The following is a 21,006-nucleotide window of genomic DNA, read 5'->3' on the forward strand; positions in this document are numbered from 1 at the left end:
AATGGGTTTATGGCAGCTTCCACTCAGACTTCAAAGGAAGCCTGGGACACCAGGTAGAGAGAGAGGCAGGAGGCAGCTGCTGCAAAGATCATCCATCATCATGCTTACTGAAGTCCAGGGAGTGGGGCCACCACTGCTTAAGCCCCACGAAGGCAACATGTAATGCTGGGTTGGTGACATTACAGGCATTACCTTGCAAAGCAAGTCCCAAAGAGTAGCCATGTGGGCTGTGACTTGACAAAGCCATGTAGGTTGGGGTTGACTGAAGCTCTTGGGGACCCACTGATGTCATATCGTGCATAGGACGCTGGACTCGGAGCTTTAGGATTTCACGTCTGTCCTGGTGGGCATCCATCTTGCCAAGAGCCTCGATTCTGTCTTATTTGCTCTCATCTTCCCTTGGGATGAGGATGTTTGCCTTGTAGATCCTGTTTGTTCTCTGTGTCACTGGAGCTTGGAGATATGTGCACGTGGCTTCTGTTTGATTTTACAGGCTTGCAGCTGGAAAGAGTTTTCCTGGAGACTCAGATGAGACTTTGAACTTGTTTTAAACAATGCTAGAACAAAGTAAAGACTTTGGACTTTGGGGGATGGAAGGATTATGTTTCATATTATAAGAATACTGTGTGAGGAGGTTTTACTATCTGTGACAAAATTATTTGCTACGGCCAACTGAAGAGTGAAAAGACTTGGGCTCATGGTTCTGAAAGTTTCCATCCGTCATCACTTGCCTCTGTTGTTTGGGCCAGTGGCAAAGGCAAAATGTCATGGTGACAGGAGCAGGTAGCAGAGAAAGCTGCTGAATTCATGATGTCTGGGAAGCAGAGAGGGCTAGAGAAAAAGGCCAGAGACAAGAGAGGCAGGCTCCCCATGGCCGACTTCCTCTGATTAGAGGAAGTTTCCACAATCCTACCACCTTTCAATAGTCTGTTTGGTAATGAAGCCATCATTTATCTGCCCATTGGTTAGTGGAAGAATTAGTTCAGGAGCCAAATGACTCAGTCATTTCGCCACAGTTCTGCTTCTGAACATGGCATTAGGGAAAATCTTCAGCACGTGGGGACATTTCATCTCCAGACTGCAACAGACAAACTTTTAAGTCCATGGTGAAATGTTACAGACCCGTTAAATGTGTTTACTATAGACTCATGGGGAAGCAGCCTATTCCCAGTGTGGTGGATTTGAACTCATGGAACCATGAAGAAGTGGAAGTAAAGGCCTTGATACATGCCCTCCTGCCCCTGTGCCCTCGTATGTAAGCCTCTCCTTTAGGATTTAACTCCCCTCAGGGCTCTTCTGGCTGCCATACCCCACCCCTACCCTAAACTTCTCCAGCCCAGGGCTGGGCTGCCCTCCCCCAGCTGCCCTTCCCTATATAATGCAGCCACTTTGCTATGCCAGCCCTTCTGGCTCTCTACCTTTACTGCCCTGGCCTCTTGGTCTGGCTCTCCCTTGTCCCCTCCCCCATCTCCTCACCTGGCTCAGGGTCATGTCCACTCTGGACTCTCCCAGATGTCCCTGCCTCTGGCTGTGCTCTCCCTTTTGTCGACAATGAACTTTCTCCTCCATACCGAGGAGCAGTCATGTCCTTCCTTTTTAATTTCTTATTTTCATTCACTCCTTTCTTGAACGTGGATGCAAGTGTTCTTCGTTCTCCACCAGGAGCCCCAACTGTTCTCTCGGAAACACCAGTCTCCTCTTCTCTTCAGTCAGGTCCCCACGTCTCTCACAGATGGTGGACAGGGACATCCTGCTGTGGCTAAGCTGCTAGGGGGTGGGATATCAGCAGCTGCTCTTGCCTTGGAGCCCTGCAGGATAATGTCTCCAAACTTAAACTTTGCTTTGTTTCTTCCTAACGACTTACAGGTCCTTCCTTACAACTGCCCTTAGAGCTGCCTCTTGTGCCGCTGTCCTGCCTTGATAGCTGTGAGGGGGCCATGTTGGCGTCTGAGGTGGCCACTGAGGGAATGCTCGCATCCCAAGTCTCTCATAGCCTCTCTCATTACCTGCCCTCCTATGTTCTGTCGGTCACTTCCGGTAGAATGACGTGCTTGGTAATATTCTGTGCAAATGATTTTCTTCCTTTTGACTTTAAGTGTTTTTGCTTTGTTCTGACTGTAAGTGCAAAACTTGGGAGATGAAGGGAAGAAGTCTGCTTTGTATACAGCCCTTGCCTACTGTAGATGGCAGGCCCCCCTGGAGAGGCCTTTCCTTCCTTAGGGGTTATGTGAATGACAGCTTAGTGAAAAGCAATACTTTCCCTCTAGAACTTCCTACAGAAGACTTCTTCAGGAAGTCCACAGGTTATTTGGTGCAGCTGTGCCTATCAGGGCCTTCTCTGTGTCCTCACTTCTTGTGCCCTTTCTGGTGTATCCTGTGCCCTGCCAGCACACCTCTTACTGGTGCCAAGGGAGCAATGAGGAGCCTCTGCTTTCTAGAAGTCAGCAGTCTCCAGGGCAGGAAAGAGGCTAGCTGCACTGTGGCCCCAGGTTGAGCGGGAAGTTCTGGGTGGTGCTGCGCTGCCCCTTGAAGTTCCTGCATCATGCTGCCGCCTCTCAGCTTCACCCTGGCTGCTCCATGCCACCATTGTCAAGCAGAGGAGACAAAGCATCTCATGGGGATGGAACTATGGTGTCTTTGTGAGTGATCAACCTAGGTGCCCTGGGTACCATCTTAGAAGTGGAAGAGACACCCTGACAGCTGTGGCTTCCCGGGTCTTTGTGGGGATAAAAGTGGAGCTGGATAGAAGAGGGATGGGCACATGAGCCAAGCCAGGCACTGAGCTGAACCTGATCACCATCCTAGGTAACTCTCCCCACTCCAAGCAGGACTCTGTTGTAGCTGTGGAAGCTGAGCATCAGGGTTGGTGGGCTCGCAGCAGACACACAGTAAGTGAGGGCTGAGTGTTGGCCTGAGAGCCTTGTGCACACAGTTTCATCACGATTAATACTTTTCTAATATCTCACTTTCCTGCACATAGTAGGTGCTCATCAAATATTAGCTGAATTAGTGAATTATGGCATCCACCAAAGCAGTTATTTTTATTTCCCTTGGGTACAAGATTAAATTTCCTGGGAAGATCTGAACTTAAGTTGCTATATTCTAGAGTTTGGGCTGGAGGCTTTACCCCTCTGCCATTCTAAGAAGCAGGAGGTACAAGGACTGCAGGGGCTGACATATTGCTTCCCTGGGAGGCCCACAGTGACATTCTTCTCAGACAACACAGGGACAAAAGTAATTGATGAGCTTAATTATCTGTGTAAAGGACATGATGGGGTTGCCATGCTGTCTGCAATACAGAATTCCCCAAACCAGAAGCACATATGTTACAGCACGGTCTCCACAAGGCAGATTTTCTCCACGCCATCCACAAGCTTCCCCTCTCCCAAACTGTGATGTTATGGTGTTTGAAAAATCACTCTATATGAAACACAAATTACATGGAGAGCAGCTAGCTTCCCGCAGATCACAGTGGCCCATCCGTCCTTAGTAAATTTTGGCCTGATTAACCAGGTTCCAGACTGATACCAAAATATGCAAGTGGAGACTGAGTAGGGATAGGGTGTGTGTGGAGGGGACTAGTTTGAGCTTTCTAGCTTTGAACTTGGGGAAGTCCACTGAGAAGCGTGGAGCCGAGGGTGAAATGTATGATGAGCGTCTGGGGCTTTGAAGCTTCTCCCTTTGCCCAGACCTTGGTAGGCTGAGGCCTGGTCCGGGCTCTGAGGCCTCCCTGTTCATTCTACACCATGGCACACAGATGGGGGAGAAAGCTCAGACTGATGGGACTCAAATGCTGTCACAGTTCCTTAGAACCTGTATGCCTGTCATTGTCCTCAGCTAAATATTTCCAGTGTTCTCCACCACCACTTCTGGTGGCTTCTTCTCACCAAAGCCTCTTCCCTTGTCGCTGGTTCCTACTTCTGCCCCTCTTGGACCAATTGCTTACTCAATGGAAAGATGGACTTAACTTTTTAGCATCTTATCCCAAGACTGCGCTTTCTGCAAGCAGTGACTCCTCTTCTCTTAGTCCTCGGTGGGCAGATTTCATATCGCTTTTTTATGTACATCCCAAGACGTTGCTCAGATTGCATATCGTGCCATCAGAGGCCTTGACACCCCCCACCCCCATGGCCACTGCAGGGTCGCTGGGCTGTAGCTGTGGCCTCAAAAGAAAATATAGTAACAAAGGGGAAGGCTCTACATGAAGATGTTTCTGTTCTTATAATGAGTTGTGAGACCATTAGTCTCTGGCTTTCATCATAGGGAAGTGTTTAACAGGGTCAACTCCTGGGCCACCTGGTCTGGCTGGCTCATCTCTCATCAGGTTCTGATAAGGATGGGATCAGACCCTTTGGGGGAAAACTGTCTGCCCTCACCAGCTTCATACCTCGGCTCCATCATCAGAAAATGGACTCTTGCAAGGACATTTTACTGCTTAAATGTATTTTCACAGAGATGATGCCAAGCAAAGCAAATCCTCTTTGAGTTATACGCCTTTGTCGTTCAGCACCAAGGGGTCTTTCATCTCTTAGCAGTAAAATCAGGAAGTAATTCAAAGTTTAAGCTACTGTTTCATTTTAAAAATATAATCTCAACCTCGCTGCATTTGGTCAAAAGTCTGCTTTGGCATTTTTTGGTCACCTCTAGCTCTGGTTTTATTTCTGCTGGCTCTGATGAACATATCCAGGGTTTTATTCAGCAAGACATCTGGGGTGTGTTTTCTCCAGTTAAAGGAGGGCTGGGGTAGAGAAGTTACACTGAAGGGCAGCTGTAAAAAGCAAGGTTGAATAGTGGCTGATAGTTATCTTGCAAAGGCCCAAGGTGAGGTTTTAATGGCTGTTTTGACCTTGGTGGATGTTAGCTTGGGCCAGGAGTTGGTGGAGATGCTTGGTGGGCATTTGTTTTCTCCTTCTTCAGAGCACGTTGAGGACAACTGGGAAGGAAGCAATCCAGACTATCGTGTGTAAAGAACTTCGCCATCCGCATTTCTTCTTTCTTCCCTGTGAAGGCTCTATAAGGAAGAGAAGGCAGAGTTTTTAATCCAGAGACTCAGAGTCAAGGTTCTAGTCCTGAGATGAGGAGCTTTCGCCCTGTATTGCTCCTAATAACATGCTGCAGAGGCGATGGGAACAGACAGATCCTGGGGCTGCTGTTGTTCCGCAGGTGCCCTGGGCTGGAGTACAAGCTGCCCTGCTGAGCATGTCAGCCAGACACAGGAGCTCCAGTCCCTGTGACTTGCTCCCCATGACAAAGTGTCCCTGTCACCAGCCTTCCCCAGTTCAGACCCAGGAAACAATGCGCTCGGAGTCACAGAAAAGCTTGCCTGTCACGGTTGTGGGTGCAATGACTCTGCCCTTCCTTGTCGTTGCTGAGGTTGTCATCCCACACTTACCTCTGACGGCTGTAGCACTTAGAATGTTCTAGTCTTCTATCGTTTCTTCAGTGTGCTCACAGTTTCTTTGGTGGTAGATGTGGCAGGTCTTTGGTGGATTATCTTCCTTTATTCACTCTTTCTTCAACTCAAATAATAACTAAAGGGCCCGTGCCATGGCCACACAGTGTTCCAAGTGCCTGGGATGCTTACGGGATTGAACAGAGCCAGGACCATGATCCTGAGCAGCCTAGGAACAGGGGTTATCACAGAGGCCCCTTCAGAAACACCCAGGAGAGAGCACATCTCTGTGCCTTCCAGATGCAAAAATGGCAACCCCAGGCAGATGCATGTCCCCTTGGGTACATTTGACAGAGATGTGCCGACAACCTGTGACTTGGCTTGGTACCTAAGACAGTCCTTTCTTCTAGCACTGTGGGTTGTGAGGATGGAGAACTCAACAATAAAACATCTTGACCTGGGAGCACAATTAAGCATGTTAGCACAGACATCCACATAATGGAGCAGGGCATGCCTTCCCTCTCTCCTCCTCAGGGCGGATTCCACTCAGCAAGCAGAAGTTCTGAACCCCAGTTTCTTTGTGTGTTAGATGGATATTACAGTTCTTCCTGTGGTGGGCAGGGTGAAAATTAAAGGAGAAAGTAGAGGTAGAGTTTTAGCACAAATGTCGGGTTCATAATTAGCTGTTCTGTGCTTTCTGTGATTCATGAAGACTTTATAAGCCATTCCTTCTAGTGCCGTGAAGGATGGAAGTGTACAGGGATCTGCATGATGAAGGAAGCATAGATACACTACAGAAAAGCCCTGAAATCCCAGAGCTGTGTTCTCACAGGGAAGAAAATACTAGAGCAGGGATGGGACTGTGCAGCTGAGAGAGGGGCCTGCAGAGATGAGTGGCAGGAGGGCATCTCTAAGCAGGAGGACTTGGGGTGGGAGAGCACAGGGGTGAAGTAGGGACAGAGCAGGGGCTGTGTTGACACATGGGACCATGCTGTTAGAGAGAGTCAGGATCAGATAGGGACTGAATGAAAATGAGGATGTGAGCACTCCCAGGGAGGGCTGAGGAGGAGAGTACAGCCAGAGGCATCGGAAGAGTCCACAGCAAGGAGAGAAAGTAGCAGAGGAATCATGGCCAGTAGACAGACCTGGGCCATGAGAGGAGAGGGGGGAGTGAGAGAGGAAGACAGAAGACCAAGAGAGACCCAGGAACAGAGCCAAGAGAACCAAGAGAGCTTGTGGTCAAAATGGCAGGGTTATATAGGAAAGAGAAACCAGGGGAAGGGAAACCAAGTCCCTGGACTGAAGAGGGTAGTGGGCAGGGTGAGAGGAGCTGAGAGGAGCCAGCATGCGCTTTGGGTGTGCTCTTCGTATACTAATAGGCACCTCATGTAGTCATTTGTCTGAGTTCTTCTGGACCTGACAGTGACTGGCCTTAAAAGGGAAGGTTTGGATTTGACTGTGGCTTGTATGGAAGAGCTTACAGTTTGGGACCTGCTTCAGGTAGGGTAGGGTGGTGGAGTGAGTGTCCCAGCCTTGAGATTGTTTTTGATCTGGGCCAAGGTGCTACGCAAACCTGGAGTCTAGAGGTGAAGAATAACTTAATTCAGGCAGTTTACCTGGTGGGGATAGCAGCAAACCTGAGTAGGACTGCTTAACTGGCAGTTAGATGCAGGATAGGAGCATCCGTCTGTCCATCTACCTGTGCAAAAATTTACCCATCACATCTTTGTTTAGCGCCATGTGTGAACTGAAAGGTGATTTCACTAAATTTGTAAGGATATGGGTAAGAAAGTAGCAAGTAGCATCAAAATGCAGAGCACAGAAAACCCAGAGGTAGACACAGGTTCTGGAGTGTGGGGCTCCCTCCCATAGACTTCATGGAGATTATACAGCAGAGCATCAGAGGGAGGGCGGACATGGCTGAGAGGTCTTAGGTGGACATGAGAAGCCTGAATGGGGACTGATGGGGAGATGTGGGACATGGGCATCACAAACGCCTTTTCTATTAGGCTAAAGTGTTGTGCATCTGAAGAGGATGGGGAGCAGGGAATGGTGTGAGCAAATACGCATTTAAACAAAGACCACTCGGGTGTGAAGCTGTTGAAGGAGAGAAAGAATGAAGGCGGAGCTGATGGAAGACCCGGGAAGGAAATAAGTTCTATTGTCTGCCCATGCCAGGAACGCCGCCAGGCTCTAGACATCTGCTAGCTGTCCATTCTGCCTTCTTGCTGGCTGCAGACAGGCAGCAGGGTGATCTTTATTTAGTGATAAGGAAGGAGGCTCAGAAGGGTTATGCAAATCACTCTGATTCTCACCTCTGGTGGCTCCCTGCAGCTTGAGGTGTCAGATTCCCTTCTAAGCTCCCTGTAAGAGGTGCAGACAGAGTCCTGGCAGATATCACCCCCTCGCTCCCCCCTCCCAGCATCGCAGCAGCTGCACCTCAGCTTGCCCTCCACCTCCCTTTGCTGTGGAGGACACTGCCCTGCAACCCACTGGAAACCCACGAGGGCACAGCCAGCTGGGAGAAGAGGGTCACAGAGCTTCCCCCACAACCGGAAAATTAGGACGGGTGGGCAGGGAAGGGATGGAATCCCCAGGGCATTTCTAGGTTCAGAGAGTTTATTTTAAGCATCGTGGGTACCCCAGAACACTGTCTTCCTTTTCTCCTGGAGCTGCCAAGCCCTTTCACCCCCAGAGGTGAGAGACGCGTGGCTGATGTTCTGATTTCTTCTCTGCCTCCTGCAACTTTAGGGCGTTCCCTGCTTCCCTTATGTAGCATCTTCTGTCTTGTGTTTCTTCTCGCTTTTCTTCCTGCCTTCCCTCGGGAGGCTCCGATGTGACTTCTCTTCCTGTTCCTTCCCTCCTTCTCCTATTTGTGTCCCCTTTCTTGCCTTTGTTCCTCTCATTTGTGACATGGAAGTGTTAGTCTTAACCTTCTGCTGTTTCTGGGATGATGACTAATTAATGAACTTCCAGCAAGCCCACTTTCTCCAGGCACAGACATATGTCAATCACCAGGGTTTATCCACAAGCACAGCTTTCTTAGGAACATGCTGCCAGGCCCCAGTCAACTTTACAGACCCTGTCCTATGAACCCAGCTGTGTTCTGAGGCCCTGCCTGGGCTTCTCTGGATTGCAGACTCCTGAAAACGCTCTTCACAGAGAGCTCCCTGGGAATATCAAAGGTTATCTGTTGCCCCGGAATAGCTGTGAGACCTTCTGCCTCAGAACCAGACTGGGTTCCAGTGTCAGCAGCTCCTGGAAAGCAAGGGCGGGCACTCTCCTCATCTGATCCAGGCCTCTGGCAGACCAGCTTTATTCCTGTTCCTCATAAGCAACCATGGTCCATGTCTTTGTCACCGGTGAGAAGCAGGGACTTCAAGTGGCGTGCAGGCAAGCACAAGGACAGCTGCCAGCTGTTCCCTCCTTGCGGCTCCGCATCTTAGCCTTTAGCGGGGACCTTGAGCCCTCCCTCCCTTCATCACTGTGATGATGCCATTTCTCCATGGTCTCCTCTTTCTCTGCCTCCTCCTCACTGAGCCTTCCTAGATGCTCTGAGAGACTTTGCCAAAGCTCTGACCATCATAGCAGTCATAGAATACCATGCACCATTGTGCCAGGGCTTCTTACTCTATACCATGACCATAGTGACATATGGATCATGTGACACATATCCTGCACATAAGCGTACTAAGCACCTGCTGTTTGCCAGGCTCCCGAAGGAGATGCCTGTTTCCCCCCAGAAGCCGACAGATAACCCGGTATGTCAGGATGGTGTGGGAGTGAAAGGGATTCACCCTGGGCACAGAGGCAGGGGCCTGGAGGAAGGAAACTGGAGCAGGTGGGGAATGTTGAAGCAGCTCTGGCTCTGGTCTCACACTGGCTACCCCTGGGCCTCCATCCTTCTCTATTTCTGTGGCAGTTAAGTTTCTTCTCAGAGCCCCAGTCTATTAGGGCTGAGAGAAAACCTGACTTTGACCAGTCTGTGCGCTTGCCCCTGCTGTGGGGTTCCATCCTGGTCTGAACTGATGGTTGAAGCAGGCATGTATCCCCAGCCAGCTCTGCATGTGGGCTCTTCTTCTTGCTCCTTCACCGGACATTTTCATCATTGTCATCAAGCGCTTGCTATGCCTATGTGCTATTCTTGGTACCAAGAGGAAGCAGGCCTGGGAACTTCAAGCCCTTCCTCATCTGTCCTGTCCCCCAAATTCTAGATGGAGGAGACATGCCGTGTAAATTTAGATTATGAATTATCTGCAGTCCTCAGAGGTTTCCAGGCAGAGCAGACATCAAGGAAGGAACTGTCAGTGAGCATCAAAAGGAAGCCCCACAAACGGGAAGCCAAACACAGAGGCCAGAACTGAGCTGGAGGCACTGGAGAGCATGCTGGGCAGGGAAGACATCTGGGGGAGCAGCTCTCTTCCCCCAAGGACATCACACAGAGGGGGTTCCACACAGACGCTGTGGGAGTCAATCAGAGCTGCAACCTGTTACAGTGTCTCTGGCTTCCCCAGGTGGGTTGGCAAAGCGTCGTTTTTTTTTTTTTCTCAAGCCTTCTTCTTGTGGAGTCTAGTATCTGTCTTTGGCATTTCACATGTGAGGCTGCGCTGGTTTTGTTACCTATATTTTATAATAACTTAGGTTTCTCATCTGGAAGCAAACAATGTGTGTGTGAATTGGCTGAAATTTCCCCCTCTCGTATTGAAAGGGTTTGCCAACTCATTGACAGGATTCCCAAGAGGGAGAAGTGAGGCCATTTCTGAAGAGAGCAACCACATACAGTCGTCTGTTTTCTAGCCTCAGTTTACTGATTTGTTATGGGAAAGAGTACCCCTGCAAGGTCTAAAATATGCAAGACCATGCACACGCATTTAGCCTTTGACTGAGTCCTGCTTGCTTCCATCCATTAAAGATTTTATGTCTAGGGAAAGCCTCAATCGTTGCCTCTTTAACAACTTATTGAAGGCTGGTTCTTTCCTCAGGGTTAGTCAGGTCCTTGAAGCCTCAGCCAGCAGGATCCTGTCACTGCCCATAAAGAGCCCGCCCCCTACTGGGGGACAGGAGCAAGGAAAGCGGCTGTTGGCTACAGTAGCCTGTGCTTGGGGCAGGCAGGCAGGCAGGCAGGCATGGATTCTGGGAAGAGTCTCCAGGAACTACCAGGCAAAGCAAGTTAAAATTCCTTCCCAAGCTATTGATTTTATAATTGCTGAGTAAATGAAGAGCCTAAGACAGATGAGGAAAACTCTGTCCACTATCACCAAGATACGGAAGCTGATAACATCCTCGCCTTTATGTGTTATATATACACCTGTATCTGTTCCCTTGAAGCATTTGGAAGCAGATTACAGACATTCTGGTGGGCAACCCTTGTTAAAGAAAGGGATGTTCTTCTGTGTAATTGCCTTAGAAGAATTTACTATTGCACTTATGGGAAAATAATTTCAAAACATCACCTAATAATGTGATTCACATTAAAATCATGATGCTTCCCCCCAAAAAGAAGTCTTTTATAGCTTTGTGTAATTATTATTACCTAAGCACTAAGGAGACGCTATCATGCTTGTTTCTACTTGGTTCAAGTTTAGCAATTGTGGCTGCAGTATTTAAATAGTTTTAGATTTATTTATTTTATGTGTATGAGCATATTTTGCCTACACGTATGTAAGTATGTACCATTTGTGTACCTGGTGCAGGCAGAGATCAGAAGAACATGTCAGTCAGATCCCCTGGAATTGGAATTATGGATGGTTGGGAACTGCCATGTGGTTATTGGAAACTAAACTTGGGACCTTTGTCAAGAGCAACAAGTACTCTTAACCACTAGGCTGTCTTGTCAGCCCCACTGGGCTGCATTTTATAGAGCCACTGGATTTTTCCTTTGGTGGCACATGAGCAGGTGCATGCCAGGCTATTCCATTGTGGTGCTGACTTGGCATCTGGGTCCCTCTGTTAAGAGGTGACAGCTACATATTTTATTGGAAATGTACACTGTCTTCTCTGTTGCAACTAAACACTCTTTGGGGTATACCTGAGACCAACCACCTTGTGTATGTCTTACTCCCACTTATTTTTTCCCCAAACTTTTTGCATTGCAAAAATGGCGAGTTTCTAATTATATCTTCCCTTTAAACTTGGCAGGCATTGTTTCGTGAAGAAGGGCTCTTTCTTAACAGCTTAGTTTCAAGTTTGAAGTTCTGCCTCTTCTTGAAACTCTTGAAACTCTTAAATCTTATATGAGAGGCAGGTAGGCAGAAGTATACATATAAGAATCATACCTGGTCACAAACAGGTCAACTGTCAGTTAGATTGAGACTGACCCTGGCTGATGGAAAGATGGCCAGCCTCCTGTCAGTACCCAGGGCTTGAATGGATAGGCGCTCTCTGGAAGGAGTAAGGTAGAAAAACAAGGGAGGGACCTTTGGATCCATGCAGAACCTTTCCAAACATGTGTGCAGGTATGTATGCTCTTCTTGCAGTTTAAAAAAAAAGCCACTAATGGGACATCTGCTCTAGGCTCTAAGCCAGTAGGACAAAGAATTGTCCCCATGGTGTTTATATGGCAGGGGAGGGGGAGGCAGAGAATATTGTGTGGATGATCAGGAACTGAGTAGAGAAAAAAAGTGAATGGGGAAATAAAGTGAGTTGGGGAGAGAGCTCCAGACAAAGGAAAGTGCATAGGCCTTGAGGTAGAGGGATCCCACTCCACTTGAGAAGTGGGGCTGGCACAGCTAGAGAGGAGAGCTGAGGGGACCATCTGACTGTAGCAGGCAGCAGCCGCTCACTTCACGCCCAGGTATTAAAGCCAGCACAGCCTGGGGATTATTTCCCTCCCTCTACTGTGACATGATTTTGGGCAAATGAAAACAAATCAGAATTCATCAACTGTGAACAAAATTGTCAACTGTGAACCGTCAACAGTCTGGTTTAAAAATAGATGATAGGTTGATGAAATACAGTGGAGAAAGCAATTTAAATAAAATGTTAAAAATAATACCCCAAGCATGCAAGGCCCAGTGAAGAGTGTGGAGACCTGCGTGAGCAATGAACCAGAGAGAAGTTATTAGCTTTGCTTTACAAATCATAGGAGAGAAAGATTTACTGGCCATTTGCAGGAAACGTTCACTCACGCCGACGTGTTATGCAAAATGGAAGCAAGGATTGGCTGGAAAATCTGCTAGCACACTTATTTTTAAGTAGGTCAGTGTTTTGAGCACCTCTACACAGTCATACAGTGTTTCCTTTCTCTGTTCCTTAGATGGTTGGGAGGGCACTTATGTTCCAGCAGGTCGAGGGTCTAGAAGCTCCAGGGAGTTGGATTTATATTTATTTGTGTGAATACAGAGGCTAGTCCATGCTTAAATGACCTTACCTGATTTCCTAGTTTCTCAATTCATTTCCTGTATAGAGTTAGAGCTAATTATTCATATAACCACTTTATTATAAAATCAATATAAGATGTGAAATTTTCATATGTCCACCCACTACCACCACTGGGCATGAGTCACAAGGGACATAACATGGCTGACTTCTTCAGATCCAATTCCCTTACACCCTAAGACTGCTGTTCTGTGATTTTGTTTTGTTTCTTTCCAGTAGACCTGTGCCATCTTGGCACAAAGATTTATGTTTTTAATCCCACACTAGAGCATCTCCTTGTCTTGGAATCTGTGTCTTCTTAAAACACTAGATGCAACGTGTATCAATTAGCTTGGCTGTCACAGCAAAGAACTGGAAACTGAGCCGTGTAAATGACCCAGTTCCCTTGCGTAGCCCTGGAGGCTGGGTGCTTGAGATCAAATAACTAACAGTGGCTGCCTCATTCTGAAACAGAGGGGCTGTTTTCCTGGTCTGTGGTGCCTCTGGGGTCTGAGGAGGCTTAGAGATATCTTTCTCCTGTGTCCGTCCCATTACTTCATCCCTCCCTGGGTACTTCTGTGCCCACGTGGTCCTCCCTTATCAGGACAGCAGTGACATTGGCTGCAGGCCTACCCCAGCCTGCTTCTGTGAGACCCCCGCTCTTTAAAAAGGCCAGGTCTGGGACTCCTTTGGACACAGCTTGCATGTGGGCTGGAGGTGGACCCTAGTGGGAGTGTATGGCTTCCAGAGTAACTAGGAGCTCACTGCAGACAGCTGCGGAGGGTCTTCTCTGCTATATCCCTTTCTGGAGTGGGCAAGTCTAAAGGAAGGGTTCTCTCATAGGAAGTACCCACTCAGTGTTTATCCCAATGGGTGTCTTCCGTCCCTCTCATGGAGGACTCCAGGTGTGCCTCCAGCTTTGGCTCTTGTGAGCTGTAAGGAGCCAAGAGGCTCTTCAGTCCAGAGGATTTGCTTATACCTGTTTCCTCTGTTTTACACTCAAAACCAATTGCTTTTTCTAAAGTGACAGGCAAGTTATGCTATATCCTTACTAGCCCCCAAGAAGGTCATGTTTTCATTTGGGTTGGTTTTTAACTGCCATGCTGTGAAAGTTGAAGGTGCCTCACCATATTCTGCCTGCCCAGATCCTCCCTCCCTGCGGGGTGGGTATAGAGGCGGCTTGACCAGTCATCTCCTCATGGCACAGCAATCCGCATCCATAGTTTTTAGCTCCTGCTTTGCACACACTATACAAAAGGTTTCCAGCCCCTGTCATTTTGTCCTAAAGTCAGGAGGAAGCTGCTGGTACCCCGTGATGCTGGGAGGATGCTTAGGACTCCCTGTCTCCCTTTCCCACATCTCCCCTGCAGACTCCTTCATTCTCTTGTGCTTCATTCTCTACTTTCTCTACTACCTCTCTCCCAAGCAGAAAAGTATGTCTTGTTATTACAACTAAGTTGGGAGCTGGATAAGTCAAGGCTGCATCTGCTCAGTTGGAGGAAGCCCAGCATCTCGGGCTGTATCTGTTTCTAGTGGGAGGCAGTGGAAAGGCTTGCAGCAACCCCTTTCCCCTTGGCTCCCATTTTCTTAGCAGGCCTGAACCGAGGGCACAGCATACCTGCCTTGTGATTATTCCTAAACCAGTACATGTGTTTGCACTGTCCAGCCGGCTCTGTGCAGTCAGCCCGCTCCACCTGGGGGCTGTAACCTAACTCTTGGCAGAGGGAAATGAACACTGCCCGGTGTGGGGGCTCCACTGGCGTTGTAGAGCTCCTCCAGCAGGAAGTTCTTCTCTCTGAGACACCAGGCCCCCGGGGTAAGGTGGCATGGAGGGCTGCTTTTTAGCCTCGCTATTGCCTCTGACTTGGCAACAGCCTGGTGCAGGAGAAGGATGACATTGCATCTGGGAGGTAGATTAGAGAAAAGCTCCAGAAGGGAACATTTATGAGACGTCCTAGTCCCGAGAACCTCGGGGCCGTGGGAACACCTCTGCCCAGGTACAGTTCAGCACTCCAATTCAGAGCTTCCAGGGGCAGCCTCCACCGCATGGTATGGGGGCTCCCCACAATTGTGGTTCAGGACTCCAATTCAGAGCTTCTGGGCACAGCCTCCACCATGTGGTACCAGTGGCTCCCCACAAATGAGCAGCTTTTCAGTGGAGCAGTGTGGTTCTGGCTTGGTTACTACCTCCAGAGAACCCTGTACATTTTGTTCCCATTTCATTATAAAATGTATGATGCCTAATATCTGAATCATTTATGCAAGTTGTTGAGTCCAGGAGTTAAAAAAGTTAAAAAATAAAGCTGAATTAAAATATGAAGCAAACATCACCCATTTTTGCGATGGTTCTGTGTGCCCTGCCTTGCCCTGTCCCATCCCCTAGGGAGGTAACCATAGCTTGATGGCACTTGCCACACACCTATTATGAGTTTTTACTATCTCTGTCTGTCTGTCTGTCTGTCTATCTGTATAGCCTGTTTTGAATTGCTAAATTCAAACAGAATTTTAAAAATTCAAATAAAATGATGAGATTACAGTCATTTAACATTTCTTAAATTTATTTTTATTTTATGTGTGTATTTTGCCTACATGAATTGTTTTCCCTACATGTATGTATATGTAGCATGAGACTACCTTGTGCCCATGGAAGCCAAAAGAAGGCACCTAATTCTGAGGAACTAGTGTTACAGAAGGTTGTGAACTGCTATGAGAGTGCTGGGAATCAAACCCGGGTCCTCTAGAAGAGCAGCCAGTGCTCTTACCTGCTGAGCCATCTCTCCAGCCCTGGAATTGCAGCCTTTTGAGCTCCCCTTGCATGTCACATATTGTCCTAGAAGATAAAGTACCCTTGAACCTTGAGTTTGACTGGTACAGGTGAATGCTGCTTTCTCAGGGGCTCCTGTCTCAGCTATGGAGAGGTCGACTGTCTCTGCAGACAGTTTCCGGGGAACAGGAGAGGGGATGCTGCTACCCTGCCAAGCATGCTTGGTTGCAAGAGGTCATACCTGGGGCTCCTGGTCAGGTAGGGCTACACAGGACACAGGTGTCTGGCTGCTGGGAAGCAAATGGACTAGAGGTCATACCTGGGGCTCCTGGTCAGGGAGGGCTACACAGGACACAGGTGTCTGGCTGCTGGGAAGCAAGTGGACTAAGCTGACTCTGCCAGTAGCCTGGGGCAAGCATGAGACTGAGAGACATGTGCTGAATGTGGGGCTTTAGGGCAGACAGACAGGCCTCATAGTGGACACGAGTAGAATGTAGGGTGGGATAAACAGCTGAGATGGAGTGCCAGCATGCTAACTCCTGGGACGCTCAAGGACCGAACAGGGGCTTGGGATTTGCAGAGTGCACATTACTACCCCTTTCCTTATTGTTCTATTTCTTGAATACCTACTATGTGCCAGGCTCACTGTGGGTCACATCATGTCAGAGATAAGACAGGAAGTGGGGCTTTCCTTGCCCCTTGCCCTGCTCTGTGGTCTAGAAGGAAGTCAGTCGGTTTCCTCACGCATAGTGACATTCAATAGCTCTGGGTGCACTTCCGTTCTGTTCCCCGGCAGAAGAAGCATCTCTCTGTGGCATGTGGCCTTCGCAAGGCTTGAGAAGTGCAGACGAGGTAATGAAACGGATGGTTCTAGAAGTGTCTGCTGGAACCTGCTTCTTCCTGCTGATCCATCTGCCTGTCAGTCGGTCACGTGGCAGCGCTGAGACCATGGGGCAGGGAAGGCAGGTGTGGGTCATGCGACAAAGAGTCACGGGCATGAGCAACATGTAGATTCCCCACTCAAGGAGGGTAGAGTTTGGTGAGGGAAAATATTTGAGTCTACAACAGACATAAGCAGGAAATTACAAAACTAGTATGAAAAGGCCTTATGATGAATTCAGACAAAATGTAAACTTTATAAAATAAATTTACACATAAAAGAATATTTTTGCCCAGATAAGATTTAGAGTCTCTTTAAAAATTAGTTTGTAAACCTCCAATGTGAAACTGAGGGTCATTATAGAGAACCAACCCAGAGGAAGAAGAGGAGCTGGAGGAAGAGGAAGAGATGGAGGAAGAGGAGGAGGAAGAGGAAGAGACGGAGGAAGAGGAGGAGGAGGAAGAGGAAGAGATGGAGGAAGAGATGGAGGAAGAAGAGGAGAAGGAAGATAAAGGAAGAGGAAGAGGAGAAGGAAGAGGAAGAGATGGAGGGAGACGAAGCCACTGGCCACAGTGGTCTCTGCTCCAGCTGCACACATGCTGTGTATGTGGCTTAGTTTTCGTCAATTGACAAAGCTAGGGTCGCCTGGGAAGAGAGACTCTCAATGAGGAATTGCTTCCATCAGATTGACCTGGGGGCAAGTTTGTGCAGCATTTTTTTATTAATTTGTTGTTGTTGTTGTTGATGTAGGAGTGTCCAGTCTACTTTGAGTGGTACCACCCCTGGGCAGGTGGTCCTGGGTTGTATAAGAAAGAGAACTGAGCAAGCCATGGGGAACAAGACAATAAGCAGCATTCCTCCATGACCTCTGCTTCAGTTTCTGCCTTGGCTTCTCTGTACTGTGGACTGTAACCTGAAACCCAATAACCCTTTCCTCCCCAGGTTGCCTGTTGTCAGTGTTTATCACAGCCACAGAAATCAAACTAGAGCACAATGCTGTTTAAAGAGAACACTGATACTAGCGGCCTTTGGCTTTCCTTCAGTCCATCCTGCGGCCTGCAAGCACACCCATACCCAGAGGTCCTTTTGCTCTGGCTGTATATACTCATGAAGTCAGCCTCACTATATAGTCCTGTCCGCTCGACTTTGGATGAATCTGCTCTCATTTACTCCAAAGTCAGGGCAAGTGATGCCTGGGCCTGGCTTCATTTCACAAAGTGCCCCTGTCCTGTGACCACACTGGTCACATGCTAGGTGTTTCAGGATCATGGATAGAAGGGAGCACTTCACTGAGATGGAACTTGCTCTCTGTATGCTTGCTCTGCCATTGCCCGTTGGGTGGGTGACAGCTGGAGTTATACCCAGTGATTTCAGAACCTTTAGAGCCGGCCATAAAACACTGCCTGGGTTTGTAGTTAGTCTGGGGACTGATCATCTCATCCTCTCGCAGTGAGCTCATGTCCACCTGTACTCCAGCGAGTTGCCTTGCAAATGCTGGTGGCTTCTTACAGGATAATTTGTGTTTTCTAAGGGCAAGGACTGTATCCGCTCTTCCTTTTCTTTTAAACGATTCCTCATGGCACCTGATAAGAGATGCATGCTGAGTGGGTTCTTAAGTTCCATCTATCTCTCCTTTCTTTGAACATCTGCCAGGTTCCCAGGCCCTGGGCCTTTGCAGGAGACTGATTATATGCAAGCCTTGATCCTGAGAAACTGACAGGTAGAAAGGGAGGAAACTCAGATAGCATACCTGGGCCAAAGGCAAAGGTGTGGAATCAACCACAGTTGGTACAGTGTTAGTGCTCTGAACCCCAGCCACGTGACAGAAGCTATCTCAGGACCCTTCGGGGCTCGGCTCTGAAGCCAGGCATGTGTTCGGCTGAGTGCTGAGGTCTTTTATGAGTTGTTTAACCTCGAAGAGCCTCAATTTCTTTTTTCATAATATACAAGTAAGAAGAATGTGGTATCCACTGTGGTCTAGGGCACCTATAAATACCTTCCCTCTCTCCCACTTACGTTTTGAGTCTGTTGAGGCTTGAATGTAAAGAGATAAAGAAAGGGACCCAAAAGCTACCATTGTTGCTGATAAAAGTTGACAGCTTATGAACTTCTAACATTGAATCCTAGAATTAGGTAGACATTTCCACTGTATCCCAAGCTAGTTATAGGAGGGCTCCAGCCCACAGAGGACCAGTATAGACTTCAGTTCCAGACAGGGGACGCACAAGCTTGCACATTGCTCTGAGAGGAAGGGCAGAGCACCTCAGATGCACCATCCAGACTTGGAAAGGAGGTAGCTGTGCTTTGCTATGGTTTGAATATGGAACATCCCTCATAGGCTTAGGTGTTGAACGTTTGGTCTCCAACTGATGATGCTATTTTCAGAGTGTCTAGAAACCTTAAGTAATGGAAGCTATTTGGATGAAGTGAGCCGCTTGAAAAATGTCCTTGTACCCTGTGTCTTGTGTCCTGTCCTGGGCTCCCTTCTTTCCTGCTCGGCTTCCTGTCCACCATGATGCCAGTATTTCCATCATAGCCTCCCACCATGATGGACTGAAGTCATGAGCCGAACCAATCTTTGTTTATGACCAGTATCTGTCACAGTAATAGGAGAGCCGGTTCCGAAGAATGTTCTCAAGCACTTCCTCTGTGTGGGAGGGTTTGTTGGGAAGCTTTCAGAGCCCAAGTGGGAGGGCTTCATGGGTCATATAGAACTCCACATGCATTAAATTTCAGATAATCATCGCATTTTATAAATGATGACAGATGAGCCCACTGTTAATTAAAATTAGCTTTCCAATGCTTCCGCTGTGTTTTGGAAGTTATCTGGTACATTTTGAAACAAAAAAAAAAAAAAAAAAAAAAGAAAGGCCAATCCCAAGTTAGTGTTGAGAAAGCCAGACGGGGTCGGCCTCTCCCTTATCCACCTTTGTTCTCTAAAAGCCAGGAGAGCAGCTGCTTCCCAGAAAGGTGAGCCAAGGCTGTGCCAGCTGCGTTCTGACAGTCTGTCCTGTCTCTCTCTTGCAGTGCAAGTTGGAATTCCATGCTTGTTCTACAGGCAAGAGCCTCAGCTCCCTCTGCGATGGGCCCTGTCCGTGTCTGCCTGAGCCCGAGCCACCGAAACCCAAGGCAGAAAAGAGTGGTGAGTAGACAAGGGTTCAGGGGGTCAGGGCAGGCTTGCATGGGTAAGCGTGTCTCGGTTGCCAGGAGCCAGGCTTGAGACAGAGCTGTTCAGGCCCATGGAGGGAACACGAGCTGACTTGGCAAGTAAGATCTCCTGCTTCTACCATTAAAGAGAGAAAAGAGCAGAGAGGCTTTTAACACAAATCTGTTAGACCAAGGTGGATACTGGCTTCTTTTAAATGGTAGTTTAACTCTAGCATGGGAGGGGAAGGTTTTCAGCATCTAAGACCATGGCCTGCCCTTGGGTTTATCCTTCTCCAACTGCAGACTCTAGAATCCTTTGAACCTCTCCGAAGCAAACATCACAGAAACTGCAGAGATATCCTGGCAGAGGAGAGCTTTCTCCCCAAGCATTTCTTCATCAATACATCCTCCTGTAGGCCGGCATAATACCAAGGGACAGATGAAAGAGAACAGCCCCCTGGGGACCACTGTTTCTGCTCCAGGGTTGAGAGGGCTGGGATGCTAGGGCTTCTTGGGATGTTTTCTAATGGAGAAATAATATGGCCCATTGACCGTTGTCCCTTCCTAAAATCCAAGTTTGAATTTTCCTTTGGTAACACTGGTTGTTCTTAGCTATGACTGGCTGGTTCGTAGAAAACACGGCATGTGCATGTATGCCAACGTATGTGTGTGTATGCCAACACGTCTTCCAAAGCTAGAAGCTTCTTATGATTAAGGAAATGAAAAAGATGAGAGACAATATAATTTTTGTTCACTGTGTGGCAAGTAGACAGAGACTTCAAGTCCTAGTCTGGGCAGTTCCACTTCAGAAACATTACAGGCTCTTTGAGAAGTTTATCTCAGAAGAGCAATATAGATCATGAATATTGTAATTATAAGTAATCAGCCAAGGTTACTATTGATTTCCTGCTGGCCAATCTCATTTATATATATTTGCATTTGAGGCCAATTTATATAACTGCATTAAGAAAACTTAGATATAATATATAATACCTCATTGTATTTTGGTGAGAAAACCCAAGGCCGTGGTTGTAGGTAAAGAGGTTGGTGGGGGAAGTCAGACCCTTTTAGTTCAGGTCCTCGACCTCATCAATAAAAGAACTTAGAGGATGTGCACAAAAGCCCAGTGAGAAAAGTTAATTTAGGAGGTGAGAGTGTATAAAAAAGCAAAAGTGTGCTCAGGGAGTAGCATGAGTGGCTTCGTGAGCAAGGCCACACTGGGACAGTCAGAGTGTTCCTTGTATGGGTTAGAGGATGCTCTGAGCAGGAGATTGTCTCTAGGGTGGTGTGGCTTTATTGTTTCTTCTTTTGATGGGGGTCAGATCCTAAGATTCCAGTCAGGTTATATCAGCCAAAAGCATCTACAACTGATGCCTGAAGTCAGGCATAGCACACGGGTGGGGACAAGGGGGATGGGAGGGAATTTCCCTTCGGTTTACCCTTACTGATGGAGCATCACTTGCTGGG

The 21,006-nt window shown here is 48.0% G+C and overlaps 1 protein-coding gene across 2 annotated transcripts in view; it reads left to right on the forward strand.

Moving 5' to 3' along the window:
- Positions 1 to 21,006, forward strand: part of Spock1 (SPARC (osteonectin), cwcv and kazal like domains proteoglycan 1) — a 495,109-nt gene that overhangs the window by 391,910 nt on the left and 82,193 nt on the right. For both annotated transcript variants that reach the window (XM_052727130.1, XM_052727129.1), the window contains one exon: positions 19,420 to 19,534. In XM_052727130.1, the coding sequence (XP_052583090.1) occupies positions 19,420 to 19,534 (115 nt within the window). The remainder of the gene's footprint in view (positions 1 to 19,419; positions 19,535 to 21,006) is intronic.

Source organism: Peromyscus californicus, unplaced genomic scaffold (genome assembly GCF_007827085.1).
Source record: "Peromyscus californicus insignis strain IS unplaced genomic scaffold, ASM782708v3 Scaffold_8__1_contigs__length_139910024, whole genome shotgun sequence".
Classification (NCBI taxonomy): domain Eukaryota; kingdom Metazoa; phylum Chordata; class Mammalia; order Rodentia; family Cricetidae; genus Peromyscus; species Peromyscus californicus.